General features: G+C 40.0%; 1 protein-coding gene across 1 annotated transcript in view; it reads right to left on the bottom strand.

The window, feature by feature from the left end:
- The window catches only part of KANSL1 (KAT8 regulatory NSL complex subunit 1), a 203,598-nt gene that overhangs the window by 25,306 nt on the left and 161,804 nt on the right, over positions 1-16,488 (bottom strand). The window contains exon 7 of the mRNA XM_014591831.2: positions 3,899-4,070. Within this exon, the coding sequence (XP_014447317.1) occupies positions 3,899-4,070 (172 nt within the window). The remainder of the gene's footprint in view (positions 1-3,898; positions 4,071-16,488) is intronic.

Raw genomic sequence — 16,488 nt, 5'->3', positions numbered from 1 at the left:
GGGGGTGGAGAGAGAGAGAGAGAGAGAGAGAAAAGAAACAGAGGGAGGGAGGGAGGGAGAGAGGGAGAGGGAGAATGAGAGAGAGAGAGAGAGAGCGCGTGCACGCAAGCAATCCCTAGGGGGATTATCCTCCATTATCCTCTCGGAATTTTGGGGAATAATTAATACACATGAGTCCAGCATGTTTTTTCAGACTACCAGGCCTGGGACTAGAACCATGCAGTCAGCCATGTAGGACTGCAACCACCTTAACCACAACACCACAGGCTGGACCACACTTGACTGTTTACTAAATACACTACTTTCCACCATTTTGTTAAGCACACTTTGAGGTATTTTATAGCGCTCACTTCTTCCTCCTGCTGGAAAAGCTGTGCTTTAGCCTAATGTGTAGAAACATTCTCAAAATAGCACATATAACCACTGCCAGTAGGTGGTGTTCTTATTGAGCTCTTTTACAAAGTTAATATCCCCAGCCCCTTTTAACACTTATTTATCTATTTATTTGTTGTGATTTTCAAGCCAGACATACTGTTGGCTGTATACAATTTGCTGATTTCTAGCAAATCCAGACACACTTGATGGGAGTGGCTGAGTGTGGTCACGTAGGAAACAGAACTCCAGGATGAAGAGCAGCCTAGGTCGTCATCTTAACAATCTACACTAACTGGTTAGGAAGTATCAGAGAAACTCTACTTTAAAAACAAAAAGGTCAAGAAGACAGAGAATTGCTAAGAATCATATTCAAACATTTCTAAATGTGGAGGGGGGAACCCTAGTGGACACCTATGAATAGAGATTCATAATAGGTTTACTTATTTTTTATTATTTTTTAAAAGACAGTGTCATGCTATGTTGCAATGCTCCTGCTTCAGCCTCCAGAGTTGCTGAGATTACAGTTACGAGCCACACCCTGTTCTTCCAGACAGGATCTGGTTATGCTGCCCAGACTGGCCTTAAACCAGTGATCACCCTGCCTCAGCCTCTTAAGTAGCTAGAACCATATGTATACACTTGGTTTTTAGGACAGATTAGAAATTGAATTCAGGTCTTGGCTCTGCCTGCCAAATAGCAACCTCAACTACTATGCACTACTGTGACTGAGCTCTCTCTCTCTATATATATGTATAATCAGAATTTGGTATAAATTTAACCTTCTTTAGAAATTAAAGCTGGAAATCCTGTTACCTTTAAACATCTGAAGAAGAGGTTACAAAATGGCTCAGTGGTCAAAGCACAAAATGTCTGACCTACACAATATTATATTGAGGTGCTATTTTTCACTATTATACAACAATATACAGGGACTCCTGAAACTTCAGGGGGTGCTACTCATTGAGAATATAATGTGAATGGTGCTCTCTGGAGCTAAGGATCTCTGTGGCCTTGGTAACCTTCCAGTTTACAAACAGAATGATTCTGAACGTAGAAGCTATTTGGATCAAAGCAAAACTATCCCTACAGGAATAATACTAGATAGTATGAGGTCTTCAGTTCAACCCACAGATCTAATGAATCCACCGGCAATGAAGTAGCTCACAGATTCTATCTGGGATGTATTCGAATAATACTAGATAATATGAGGTCTTCAGTTCAACCCACAGATCTAATGAATCCATCGGCAATGAAGTAGCTCACAGATTCTATCTGGGATGTATTTGTGATACAGACAGAGGAAATTTAGAGTCAGGAAAATGAAAATGATAAAGACCAGAGAAAGGGGTGCTCCTTATCATTCTCCCTCCTTGCTAACAGTTGCTAGGAATAGAATGGTATGGAAACCTGTTAAGGTACAGCAGCAGGTCAGTCAAATCTCTGACAGGACTTTTGCAATCTGAAGCACATGGGAAAATGTTTTAATGTTTTCTACTCATTATGTTCCAAAGTTTTTCTGTTCTACCATTTCTGACAAGCTTGGAGGGAATGGCTACACAACAATCCCTTCTCCTCCATTCTCCTTCTGGGATTTTGGGCACGCCCACACATAAGGCCCATGTGATTTTCAAGCTTTCAGGTCCGGGACTTGAACTGCAGTTGGCTATGTGGGAGTCCAACAACACAACTGGCATGCCATTGGCTGGCCCCATGACATATTTTTCTATGTTTTTCTAAGCAAAAATGCATCGTGACTTTTCCAACGACCCAATAAATTCTCATTATTCTGAAACAGACAAGACATCAAACACTGCTTTAAGATATAATCTAGTCAAAGACGGTACCTCTATATTCATTCTTTTTTTAAAAAATTCAATATACATCTTTTATTTTTAAAATTTGCGACAGGGTGTGTGCACTTGTGTGAATGAGAGACAGAGACGGTGGGGAAGTGTGAGAAAGCACCTCCTAGGAGAGATGACTACGCTTCCACTCTCCTCTAGGGATTTTGGGCATGCAAATACAGGCACCCAGCATATTTTTTAAGCTGGCAGGTCCAAGACTTGAACCACGCAGTTCAAATTCAGCCATCTTAACCACCATGCTATCTGGTTGGGCCCTCAACACTCCTTTTAACTTAACTCCTAGGAGATTCTCCTTCAGGAGACCTGAAGTCTTAGAAATGGTCCCTTTGTTTGGTGTTCCCACTGTTCAAGGTTTGTATATCCTGGGGCAAAGCCCACAGTGAGACTCAATATGGCCAAGAGGAATGCCTTTCTTTTGTTAAGTGGGAGAGGAGCAGTTGTGAAAAGGAGCTGGGAAAGGAGGACAAGCAGACATAGATGATACACAGATGATTACCAGAGATATAACTTTAGGAAAATAGTGCATGCTAACACTAAGAGGTTATGCCTGTGTACTCCCTGAAAAGCCATCATGTAACCATATACACCCTAATACAAAGGTATTCTAGAACAGAGCTCCCCATCCTATTTTACATCACAGTACACAGACAATACTTTTTTTTTTGAGAGTTTTTTGCCATAGGGCGCACGCGCTCTCGCCAGACAGACAGAGAGACAGACAGAGAGATAGAAAGTGAGAAATCACCCCCCAGGGGGCATGGCCTCGCCGCAATCGCAATCCCTTCTCCTCCGTTCTCCTCTGGGGATTTTGGGCACACATGCACACGCGCCCGGCATGAGTTTAAGCCACTGGGTCTGGGATGCGAACCGCGGTCGACTACATGGGAGTCCAGCGACATAGCCATTACGCTAACTGCTGGTCCCAATACTTTTTTTTGTTGTCGTTGAGAGGTTTTTGCTATAGGGTGCATGTGCTCACCACAAAAGACAGAGAGACAGAAAACAAGAAATCACGTCCCCAGCAGGGATAGTCATGCTGCAATCCCTTCTCTTCTCAGTCTTGGGAATGTACGCACATGTGCCCGGCATGAGTTTAAGCCTCTAGGTCTGGGACTCAAACCATGGTCGACTATGTGGGAGTCCAGAAACACAGCCAACTGCTGGTCCCCAGACAATACATTTTAAAAGATATTCTAAAATATAATGGACCAAGTTGTTTGTGGCTGGAGGCAACTGACCCAGACCTCATCTAGCCAACTGAAGAGTTAAATAAAATCTCTTTAAAAGTTGTAATCTTTTAATGCCACATTTTGGTTTGTTGGCTCTGTTTTACCCTTTTGCAAATTTCTTCATTAATACAAAGTGATACCATGGGCCAGAAAGTGGTGCAGTTTTAGCACAACTAGACTCACCTGAAAAAAGTCTTTGGTTCAAATACAGAGGCCTCTCTGAGCGTATGGGTACATGTGCCTATGATCCAGACTGGCTGAGACTGGGGATGGGCTCAGTGTAAAGATCCTGTTGAGGGTTTCCATCTTTCTCAACTTAAAAAAAAGATCCCTGAGCGTATTTGAATTTTACAGGAACTGTGGCTTTCTTTCACCTGAAACCCTCTTAAGCCTTAGATATTAGACTTTATAGTCTGTGGTCTTTCTTACCATCTGGAAATGCTAGGACAGGGTGAACACAAGAGTCCAACTGAGAAAGACGTTCCAACAGAGGGGCTTCATAGTGAATCTCAGGAGGCATGATGCTGACACTGCCTGAACCACACAGTGCACAGGAGGGATTCACATCACAGCCAGGGCGGATGGTGCTGTTCCGGTGAACCTGTAAAATGACCAATGAAACTCTTGATAATTTGACATTTGAATAAAAAACCCAGTTTTTATCCATTATCTCAAAGTTAAAACATACACACACAAAACAACCTTTCAAGGTACTATGACACTGTTAACAGAGGTTTGATTAGTTTGTTAAAATATTTGTTTCTCTCACACACTGAAATTCAAAATAAGAAAATGTGATTTTTTTTCAAAGAGGAAATCCAATTACTTGAAGTCTTTAGTGCCTAACAAGAACTAAATTTTGACAGTTTAAATGATACTGAAACTGTGCTCACTGAGAACATTTTACAAAACCTGCACACAATTTTTAAAGCTGAAGTGTCTCCTGGAGTATTCAGGGAAACTATGCTCTAGGCTCCATCTCCTAGCCTCCCGAAACATTCAGACAAGGTAGGGCAACCTCCGTCTTCTCTCTCTCTCTCTGGCTGTTTCTCTGTCTGTATCACACTCTCTCTCTAAAATTTTACTTTTTTTTTTTTTTTTTTCCCCAAAATTTTCAACCAGTTCTCCTCACTTTAGGCTTTTTCTTTTACTTGCTAATTTCAGAAGCCATTTTAAAGCTGAGGCATGTCCTGGCTGGCTAGTGCGCAGCACAGTTTTCATTTTTTTACATGTAAAAATATTTTTTCCCTCTTTTGTGGTAGTATTTTTCTATTTTTTCCCCCTTTTTGATTATTATTATTTTTTAACCTGACTTTCCCATTCTAAACTTCACTCTCCACACACTGAATGTCTAGATAGGCCTAGGTGTCAAGCATTTGAATACTTTTAGAGTCACTGAAATCCTCACTGCTTATTGAACCTCCTGCTTTAATGAAGAAATTTCTTTTTATAAATCTGAACTTCTAATCTTTCTGTGAATACCAAATTGCGAAGCAATGTAAGCTAGATTTTGTCACAGAATGACCAGAAACAACCGCAGAGGCACAAGAAACATGAGAAATAAAGAAAATCTCTCTCCCCTAAGTGAAAAGAACAATTCCTCATCATCCACAGATAGTACAGTAGAGCTCATGGAAATGTCTGCTAAAGAATTCAGAATACTCATAATGACAAGACAAAATGAGATGCGAGAGCTGAGAGATAATGAACTCCAGAAGATGCAGGAGAAAAAGAGACAATGAGTTCCAGGAGGTGTTGACGTTCTTCCATGATCTAAAAGAGGAAATACACACCACAAAAAAGAATCAAATGGAGCTACTAAAGATGAAGGATGCCATTCAGGAAATAAAAACCTCCTTCGAAATTAATAAAAGGACATGAGTCCATGCAGAAAATCAAATCTCGGATATTGAAGGCAAAACCTTTGATCTAGAAAAAAAACACCCAAAAAAACTGTGAAAATAACCCCCCAAAATGAGAATATGATAACGAGAAATACTAGACAGCATTAAGTGCCTAAACATCTGGATAACTGGTATCCTAGAAGGTGAGGGAACTAATAAGGGCATTGATAATCTATTTCATGAAATCTTGGAAGAAAACTTTCCAAATCTAGAGAAGCTTTCAAATATCCAGACCCAAGAAAAAAAAAGGACCCCAAAGAGAACCAACCCAAGAAGATCTTCTCCACTGCACATCATAGCTAGCTTGGCCAAAACCACAAATAAGGAACTGGCAAGAGAGAAAAGTTAGGTTACTTATAAAAAGGTTATCCAATCACGTTAATCTCAGACCTCTCATCAAAAACAATGCAAGGAAAGAATGGGAAAATATATTCAAAGTGTTAAGTGAAAAGGTTTTAATCAAAAATATTATACCCAGCAAGGTTATCTTTCATATGAAAAGAAAGGATAAAAGCATTCTCAGATAAACAAGACCTAAAAGAATTTGCCAATAGTAGACTTACTCTTCAAGAAGTTCCAAAAGGAGTGCTCTACCAGAATAACTAAAGACACATACAGAAATAAGGGAACAGAAGGCAACCAAGAAAATGACCAATTTAAAGCTAGGGACAAGAAATATCAATAATAACACTGAATGTTAACTTCCAGGATATAAACAGAAAGACTGGACCGCAGTAACACTGCATATGCAACAGAAGAGAGTTTGAACATAAGAGTGAACTGGCAAAATAGAATTTTATGACTTTTGAGTAAAACATTACTGATTTTTTTTATACTATGCTTTGTTTTCCCAATTTACGCATTTTACTTCTTTTTTTCTGAATTGTTGATAGGTTCTGCAATTTATTAAAATATTTTTGTTTGTGGGACCAGTAGTTGGCATAATGGCTATGTTACTGGACTCCCATGTAGCTGACCACAGTTCAAGTCTCAGACCCGGTGGCTTAAACTCACACAGAGCACATGTGTGTGGGTGCCCAAGATCCTGAGAGAAGAATGGAGAAGTGTGGCATGGCCATCCCTCCTGGGGGGTGATTTCTTGCTTTCTGTCTCTGTCTCTTTCTGGCGAGTGCACACACCCTATAGCAAAAGCCTCTCAAAAACAAACAAACAAACAAACAAACAAACAAACAAACAAAAACAAACAAAAAGACAAATTTTTCTTCCTTCCTGACCCCTCTGGAATTAAAAAATATTTGGAAAGTATTCTTATTTTGTGGCAGAAGGGTCATCTGCATAATTTCAATAATGCTTGTTTCACTGAATCAGAAATTGGAAATACTCATTATTGGACAGGGCTTTGACTGGAATGTCATACCTGAAGATTAGTCAGCAAACTATGGAACTAAGGTGGATCTCAAGTAAGCTCTTAGAAAGAAAGATGGCCTGGCACCATAAACAGTTCTGCCTGGCAGAGAGGATTAGAGAAGATACATGGAAGAATTTATAACATAAAATATACCTGGACTTTTCCAGTCTAACATTGTAATCAGTAGAGATTGCAAAAGAACAACCACAACCAGAGGATTATCCTGAGAAAGACTTTGAAGGAAGAAAAAGAAATTGATCTTTGCTAGCAGATGGTGTATCACAGAATACTTGGTAGGCAGGCCTGAATTGAGAAGGTTTACATGTGACTTGTGTGCTGGACATCTGCTTTTCAATAATTTGAGTAGTTGACACGTACATATTTTCTCAAAAATACTTAAAACCATATTGTCTCCATTATTATAGAGTCACAAACGTATAACAAATATTTTGAACATTATCTTTAAATTTCAGTTTTTTGAAATTTTGAAAGTTGCTTATTAACTGTCAAGAACTATGGAGTATAAGCAAAAATATTTTGATATGTGAAGTAAATGTTTGTGGAAAAATGTAAAAATAAATAAATGGGAAACAAAACAAAACAAAAAACCCTGCATGCTTTCGCCACCTTGATGGTATTCAACTATCTGCAAAGGTGAGTAGGTGACTCTTGGTTTCCAGGTGAGGTATGATAGGATCTCATCAGAAATGTCAGTCACCTAGAAGCCCTCAATGACCAACCACATCTCTCCTCTCCTTTTCACTCCAGGGCCTCAAAAGACTTTCAGGTGTTCTCAAAGAAAGTGGTAGGTTTTCCAGGACAACTTACTATTATTTAACCTAGTCTAAAATCCCATTGCAAAGTTCATGCCTAAGTAATAAAAATACATTTATATGGAGTTCATACTCATAGTCTTTGAGTTACATTAATTATTTTATCTGGATTGATTCATTCATTCATTCATTCATTCATTCATTCATTCATTTATTTATTTATTTAAATTTAACCAGAGAGGGACAAAGTGAGGGGGAGAGGGGAGTGAGAAAACCAAGCCACTAGGTCTAGGACTCAAACCATGGTTGGCCATATGGGAGTCCAGCGTCCTTAACCTCCACGCCACCTGCCAGCCCCTGTGTTACATTAATTCCAAGGAGATACAACTCTGTAACAATTCATTAGAGCAGCACTAATTTTCTACCCAGATGTCTCTCAAAAGTGGATTCATTCTTTGGACTTGTTTAGGAGAAAGATGAATATAAGAACAACGTTACCTTTATCTACATACCCCCAACTATCTCTTTCCTGCACCCCAAAGATAGGTGGCATGCAAAGAAGGCCCTTTGAAGATTAGTTTGGAGAAATGACAATGAAGCAAAACTATTTTTAGAAAATATTTAATTTTATCTATCACCATCATCTTTTTTTTTTTTTTAAATCAGAGGAAAAAAGCACACACGTAGGGGCCGGCAAGTGGCATGGTGGTTAAAGGCGCTGGACTCCCAATGGCCGACCACAGTTCAAGTCTCGGACCTGGTGGCTTGCTTTCTCACTTCCTCTCTCTCTCTCTGTCTCTCTCTGATCAAACTGAAAAATAATAATGAAATAATAATAAAATTAAATAAAATCTTTAAAAAGAAAAAAGCACACACGTGAGAGCAAAGACAGTGAGAAAGCAAGTTGCAAGGATGGGATCTGAGTTGGTCACGTGTGGGTCCAGCGCCTTAACCACCATACCATCTGCCAGCTCCAGTAAAACTTCTAATAAACTGTGATCATAGATGCCACAAAAAGGAAAGGATACCAACATGACACTTCTGTGTAGACAACATTAATTGATAAATTTGCCAGAGGGCTTGTGTGCTCACCAGAAAGAAACAGGAAGAGGGAGAAAGCACCACACCCAACAGCATGTGGCTGCACTGCAATCCCTCTTCCATGTCTCCATCCTGTCAGGAATTTTAGGTATACACGTACATATGCCTAGCAATATTTTTCAAGTTATCAGGTCCAGGACTCCAACGACATAGCCAGACATGTGAGATCCAGTTCCATTAACTAGTGGGCCAGGGGGCTGTCCCACAGTGGTACTGGGGCTTGGGGGTGAGGGCAGATACCCCCTGTACCCTATTTAATCAGGGCTGGCTTCCTGAAAGACATAACATTTTAAGGTAAAGAGAGAGGGATATGTTGGCAGGGATAAAAACCAGACCAGACAGTAGATGAAAAGGAGAAATTAGGACAATTATTTATGATCTAAAAATTGCTCCAAAACTTGGCATTAAAAAGAGATCAGAACAGAATATCAAAGGGGGTCAGCAAGTGACATGGTGGTTAAGGTGCTAGATTCCCACATGGCTAACCATGGTCTGAGTCTCAGACCTGGTGGCTTTTTAGAAACATGTTGGATGTGTGTTTGAGAGTGTCCAAAATCTCAGGAAGATAAGGGATTGTGGTGTGGCCATCCCCACTGGTGAGTGATTCTCATTTTCCCTCTGTCTCTCTCCGGAGGGCACATGTGCCTTATGATAAAAATCTAAAAGGAGAATATAAAAAATGAAAACAAGATATCTTAAAAGGGATGTTTTCTCATTATAAAATGTCCATGACATCAAATACTCCATTTATAGGACATTTATATTCATTTTACAGCTAAAATATATCCCTTAAGTCTAAAGCCAATAGATATGGATATAAACTAAAATAATATGACAAGAATAACAAAGAAAAACTAAGAAAAGAGATGAAGAAAAAAGCAGAAATTATCAAGAGGAAATACATGCTAGAAATGACATGCTTAAGAACTGTTCTTTTGGAGCTTTTTTCCCAAAACCAACCTTAAGAGCAAGTTGATGGGAAAAAAAATCAATGAACTAGATATGCTCTAAGAGTGGGCTAATAAAGAGGAAAAAGGTAAGAAAATGCAAATATGTAGCAAATCCTAAAAAAAATCAACTAAGGGGCCAGCAGGTGGCGTAGTGGTTAAGGTGCCAGACTCCCACATGGTGTATTGCAGTTTGAGTCCCAGACCTGGCAGCCTGAAACTCACAACGCTGGGCACATATGAGTGCATGCCCCAAATCCCAGAAGTAGAAGGAACTGTGGCACGGCCAACCCTCCTGGGGGTGATTTCTCATTTTCTCTGTCTCTCTCCAGTTAGTGCACATGTCCTATGGCAAAAACAATGGGGGGAAAAAAACCCACAAAAACAAAAAGCTAATTAAAAAATTGGCTATATGTATCAGTTATCTACCTATAAATGGAACAGTATATTGCAGTCATTTTTGTCTCTGTGAGCCAAGTGAATTGGAGCAACAGCCAAGATACCCAATTTAAAAACAGGAACTCCTGACATACTAACGTTATCCAAATAAAACATACAATACGAAGAGAGAGGACTAAGGATTGTATACAAAACCACTAAAGTGACTGTTATTTGGGAGGATAGAATATAGAAAGGTCTCATTTTCTGTATTATATGTGTCTATAATATTATTTTTTAAAGAAGTATTTTATTTAACTTTATTTATTTTTAATTAGACTAGAGAAGGAGGGGGTGGGGGTGGGGTGATGGTGGGGCAGGAAGAAAGTGAGAAAGCAAGCCACCAGGTCTGGGACTCCAAATGCAGTTTGGCATGTGGGAGTCCAGCACCCTTAACCACCATGCCACCTGCTAGCCCCCATGTCTATAATATTTAAATGTTGTTTGTATCACATCTCATCAGAAAGTAAAATACACATGCCTAAAAAACAAGGGGCTCACACTTGGTTCCTCAGTGAAGTTTTTGAAGTACTAAAGCACACATCATTTCTATTCAGTTAAAATGGTGCTGGCATAAAAATATTAGAAGGATTTTTATAGTCATTTTTAAAAATAGAAGCAGCTTGGGTCTAGTAGGTGGTGTGATGGCTCTGTCGCTGGACTCCCACATAGTCGACTGCTGTTCGAGTCCTAGACTGGCAGCTTAAAATTCATACTGGGCACGTGTGCGTACAAGACTCCAAGAGGAGAACGGAGGAGGAAGGATTGTGGCATAGCCATCCCCTGGGGGGATGATTTCTCAATTTCTCTGTCTCTCCGGCAAGCACAGGTGCCCTATAGCAGAAATCTCTTCTCTTAAAAAAAAAAAACGTAGAATCTTGATTTAAAATCTGACAGTGGGTTTGGGCATACATTTAAGTAAGATATTAACCTCACTTTTGAATTTAAAACATGTAAAATATTAAGAAAACATAGGAGTACTTAAAAATATATTCAACATAATTAGTTTTATTTTTAATTGCCAGAGGGTTTGTGCACTTGCCAGAGAGACACAGAGAAAGAGAGGGAGTAGGAAGGGAGAAAGCACCTTGCCTCAATGAGGCACTGGTCACACCAAAAATCCTTCTCCATTTTCCCATCCTGTTGAGATTTTAGACACACATGCACAAATGCCCAGCATGTTTTTCAGGCCATTGGGACTGGAATTCAAACTACACAGTTGGTTACGTGGGATCCAGTCACCAGGCCTTAACCACCTTAACCACTAGATGGTTGGCTGGCTCCTTAGTTTTTGTTTGTTTTAAATAATTTAATTAAAAAGGGTGGCAAGCAGGTGGCAAAATGATTAAGGTGCTGGATGCCCACATGACTGACCAAGTTCAAGTCCTGGACCTGGTTGCTTGAAACTTAGGCTGGGCACATGTGTATGCATGCCCAAAATCCCAAGAGAAAGGAGAATGGATTATGGCACAGCCATCCCCACAGAGGGTGTAATTTTTTTGCTTGCCGTCTCTCTGGTGGGTACCTATGTCCTGATGACAAAAATCTCTCTCAATAGCAAGTTCAGCTGATATATAAATATCTGTGAACGAATGTTTGACTTTAGGCATGAAACTGAGTAGAATGAATATACTATAAAATAGCTCTCAGCAGAGGCTATATAGCTTACTGTGGCCATTAAACAGGTATTTTTAAATATAGATTTTTAATTTCAAGAAAGGCAGTTTTAGCTTTAATAAATCAAAATCAAATAATGTTAAGAGAATTTTGTTTGGGACCAACCAGCAGTTGGCGTAATGGCTATGTTGCTGGATTTCCATGTAGTTGACCATGGTTCAACTCCCAGGCCTGGTGGCTTAAACTCACACCAGGCGCGTGCGTGTGTGTGCCCAAGATCCCGAGAGGAGAATGAGGAGAAGGGATTGCGGCATGGCCAGCCCCCTGGAGAGTGATTTCCCACTTTCTGTCTCTCTCTTTCTGGCGAGCACACGCACCACACCCTAAAGCAAAAACCTCTCCAGAAAAAGAAAAAAAAGTATGCTGAAAATGGGGCCGGCAGGTGGCATAGTGGTTAAGGTGCTGAACTCCCACTTGGCTGACTGTGATTCGCGTCTCAGACCTAGTAGCGTGTTTTCTCACTTTCCCTTTCTGTCTGTCATTATCTTGCCAAATTAAAAACAGATAAATAAATACAGTTTTTTTTTTTTTTTTTAAAAAAAAGTACATTGGGAATGTGTGCATTTGTGCCCTAAAACCCAAAAGGAGGGAGAAATGGAGAAGGGATGGCAGTGTGACAAACCCATGTGGGGATGGATGCTTTCTCTCCCTATCCCACTGGGTGAGCATATTTGCTCTCTGGGAAATTTAAAAACAAAACAAACTAGAAAACACAAAGTTATTAAGAAACTGAATGTGGGGCCAGCAGGTGGCATGATGGCTAAGGCGCTGGACTCCCATGGCCAACTACAGTTCAAGTCCTGGACCTCGCGACTTGCTCTCTCTGTCTCTCATCAAATTGAAAGTTAATAACAAATTTAAAAAAAAAAAAAAAAAGGAAGAAAGAAACTGAATGAGAACTCAAAGTTAAGAGTGGTAACAACAAATATTCAGGTAAGAAGTCATACTACTATGTATATGCACAAACCTTATGCTAAAAAGTTGACATTTACCTCCAAAGCACAGGCAGCAGTCAGAAAAATAGACAAATGGAACTATGTTAGGCTGAGATGACAACCCTCAGAATGGAAGAATATATTTGCAAACTCAGATATGGAACTGATAAGCAGAACATACAGGGAACTCGCACAGCTTACCCACAAAGAAATTATCAATCCAATTAAAAGATGAGAAAATGAGCTGAACAGACAATTCTCCGAAGGTGACAATATGGATGGCCCCAAAGCACATGAAAACATGCTCAATTAACATCTCTTATCAAAAGGAAATGCAAATCAAAACCACAATGAGATACTACTTCACCCTAGTTGGAACAGCTAAAATTAAACCAATAATGGTAAGTGCTGGTGAGGCTGTGGTGATTAAGGGAACTCTCCTACACTGTTGGTGGGAATGCAAATTAGTACAACCACTTAGAATGATATGGAGATTCCTAAGAAATCTACAAACAGAACTGCCATACAGCCCAGTCATTCTACTCTTAGGCATTTACCCAAAGGATAAAAAAACCTGCAGTTGGAAAAACACTTGCACATTCATGTTTTTTGAAGCATTATTTACAATTGTTAAGACACGGAATCAACCTGAATCAAAACTAGATGACTGGATTGAAAAAAATGTGGCATATGTACTCTATGAAATACTACTCAGCCATAAAAAATTAGGAGACCTTGACATCTGATGCAAAGTGGATGAATATGGAAGACTTAATGCTAAGCGAAGCAAGCCAGATTATGAAGAGACTTTGTATGTCCCCACTCAATATATACTGATTGCCTGTGCTCTATAGCAGAAACAAAGTTTGGATGGTATAGTAGATGGAGGGCAACTGGAGATACTAGAGACAGTAAGGATAGGGGTAATATGGGGGGTGAGTAATGGAGGGAGGGAAGGTGAAGACGGTAAGAAAAAGTACGTTTAATTGACCAAAAAAAAATTTATGTATTTGCTGATGATAATGTATATAGTAATGTCTTTGTATTGACTGATATGCATGGTATTCATGCTAGAAAAAGCAATGTTGTACACTGTAAAGATATATGTGATTAAATGTAAATTAAAATTTAAAAAATAATGAAAAAAAGAAGTTGATGTTTAAAAGTCATACAGATTCCAAGGTCTCTTCAAAACTGTATGGGAAAACTGTACTTTAGGGACACTTCCATAGCCCATGGAAGACAAGACTCCCATGTTCCCTATACAATTTGCCCAAGACTACCAATCATTGAAGAACACAGACTGACCTGAAGCAGTCAGCAGGTACAAAATGTTAACAATGTGTCATCAAGATAGAAACAGAACAATTTAATAAGTATGGGGTTGGGCTGGCCCTGTAGTTAACAGGGGTTAAGCGCTATACATTGGGAAGTAGATCCTGTAAAGCTGACTGCAGTTTGAATCCTGGCATCAGCATCAATAAAAACATACTGGGCTCGTGTCCCTGTGTCCCCAAATCCCAACAAGATGGAGAGAGAGAGGAGAAGGGATTTTGATGTGATCATGCCCCATTGGAGAATAGCTTTTCCCTCCCCTTCCTCCTCCTGTCCTTCTGATGAGCACATGCATCCTCTGATAAGAAAAAATTAAAATTAAATAAAGAAAAAAATTAAGTATGTGGCCAGATGGTACTATATCAATAAAACAAGACATTCCACGAGACAATATGAAAAGATCGTGGTTCAAGTCTGGAGGCCTCCTTGAATATGGTGGGCACATAGACTGTGGTATCAGTATTATACTGGGGATGCTGTTTGTCTCTCTTGCTCATGGAAAAAATAAACTAAAAAAAATTTATTAAAACTGTCGAAAGTGAAAAAAAAAAGTAGCCACATCATACAAATTATGAATGAGATTTAAGTAAAAAACAAAACAAACAAACAAAAAACAACCCAAATGACAAACTGAAAAGTAAATTAAACACATGGAGAGAAACCTGACAAATAGAAGGAACAGAGCAGAGGAAACTACAGAACAAAGCAAGACAAAAAAATGGAAATAAAAAGTAAAATAAAAAAAATTACAAGACCTGGGAGAGACAATATCTACATTAATCCAATACATATTCCATTACAAAAAGAGAACGAAGGGAAAAATTTTTTTTAAATAGTGACTAGCCAACCAGCAGACAGAACGGTGGTTAAGGCACTGGACTTCCACATGGTCAACTGCAGTTCTAATCCCAGACACGGTGGCTTGAAAATCATGCCAGACACGTGTGCGTTATGCCCAAAATCCTGAGAGGAGAATGGGGAAGGGACTGAGGCATGAGCATCCCCTCTAATTTCTTATTTTCCCTCTGTCTCTGGAAAGTGCATGTGCCGTACGGCAAAAACCTTAAAAAAGAAAGGAAAAGGGACCAGCACTTGGTGTAATGGCTATATCGCTGGACTCCAATGTAGTCGACCGCGGTTCAAGTCCTGGACTCGGTGGCTTAAACTCATGCCAGAATTGTGTGTGTGTGTGAGTGCCCAAGATCCCGAGAGGAGATTGTGGTGTGACATTCCCGCTGGGGGGTGATTTCTTGCTTTCTGTCTCTTTGTCTCTCTTCTGTCTTTCTGGCGAGCATACGTGCCCTATAGCAAAAACCTCTCCAAAAACAAAACAAAACAAAAAACTCAAAAAAGACAAAAATTCATGGGAACCAGCAGTTAGCATAATGGCTATGTTGCTGGACTCCCACGTAGTCGACCATGGTTTGCGTCCCATACCCAGTGGCTTAAAACTCACGCTGGGTGCGTGTGCGTGCGTGCCCAAGATCCCAAGAGGAGAATGGAGGAGAAGGGATTGTGGCATGACCAACCCCTCTGGGGGATGATTTCTCGCGTTATGTCTCTATGTTTCTGTCTGGCGAGCGCACGTGCCCTATTGCGAAAGAAAAAAGAAAAAAAACCTCTCCAAAAAAGACAAAAATTCTTGGGACCAGCAGTTAGCGTAATGGCTATGTCACTGGACTCCCATGTAGTCGACTGCGGTTCGAGTCCCAGACCTGGTGGCTTAAACTCACGCCAGGCGTGTGTGCGTGCGTGCCCAAGATCCCGAGAGGAGAATGGAGGAGAAGGGATTGCAGCATGGCCATGCCCCCTGGGGGGTGATTTCTCACCTTCTATCTCTCTGTCTGTCTGGCGAGCGCACGCGCCCTGTAGCAAAATAAATAAATAAATTAAAAACCTTTAAAAAAAAAAAAGACAAAAGGGTGGCATGCCAAGACCCTAAAAACTGGAACATCTCCACAGCTTAGTAGTTAAGGAGCCAGATCCCACATGGCTGACTAAAGTTCAAATCTGAGATGTAGAAGTTTGGGAAAACAAACAAACAAAAAATGAAATACTATGCAGGTGTACATGCATATCCAGAATCTTGATGAAGAAATGGAACAGAAAGGACTGCTGTGTGACCATGCACCATTTGGGGAGGGCTTTCTCCCTCACCTCCTCTACCTGGTAAGCATATATACCCCCTGCAATAAAAAATAAGCAGCAGTAGCAGCTAAAACCTAATTCATACATCTAAATATATCCTTTGAGGGCTGTCCCTATAGCCTGATGGTTAATGGAGGTGGATTCCACATGGCTGACCGTGGTTAAAATCCTGGCCCCAGCAGCTTGAAAAACACACAGGGTGTGTACGCGTATATGCCCAAAACCATGATGGGATGGAGAAATGGAAGACAAAGGACTGTGACGTGACCATGCCGCAATGAGGGGTGCTTTCTCACTTGCTGGCAAGCACATACATCCTCCCAACAGTTAAAAAAAAAAAAAAAAAAAAAAAAAAAAAAAAAAAAAAAGAAAAAAAAAAAAAAAAAAAAAAA

The sequence above is a fragment of the Tupaia chinensis genome, unplaced genomic scaffold, assembly GCF_000334495.1.
Source record: "Tupaia chinensis unplaced genomic scaffold, TupChi_1.0 Scaffold000624_1, whole genome shotgun sequence".
Classification (NCBI taxonomy): domain Eukaryota; kingdom Metazoa; phylum Chordata; class Mammalia; order Scandentia; family Tupaiidae; genus Tupaia; species Tupaia belangeri.
This window is presented reverse-complemented; position numbering and strand designations above follow the sequence as displayed.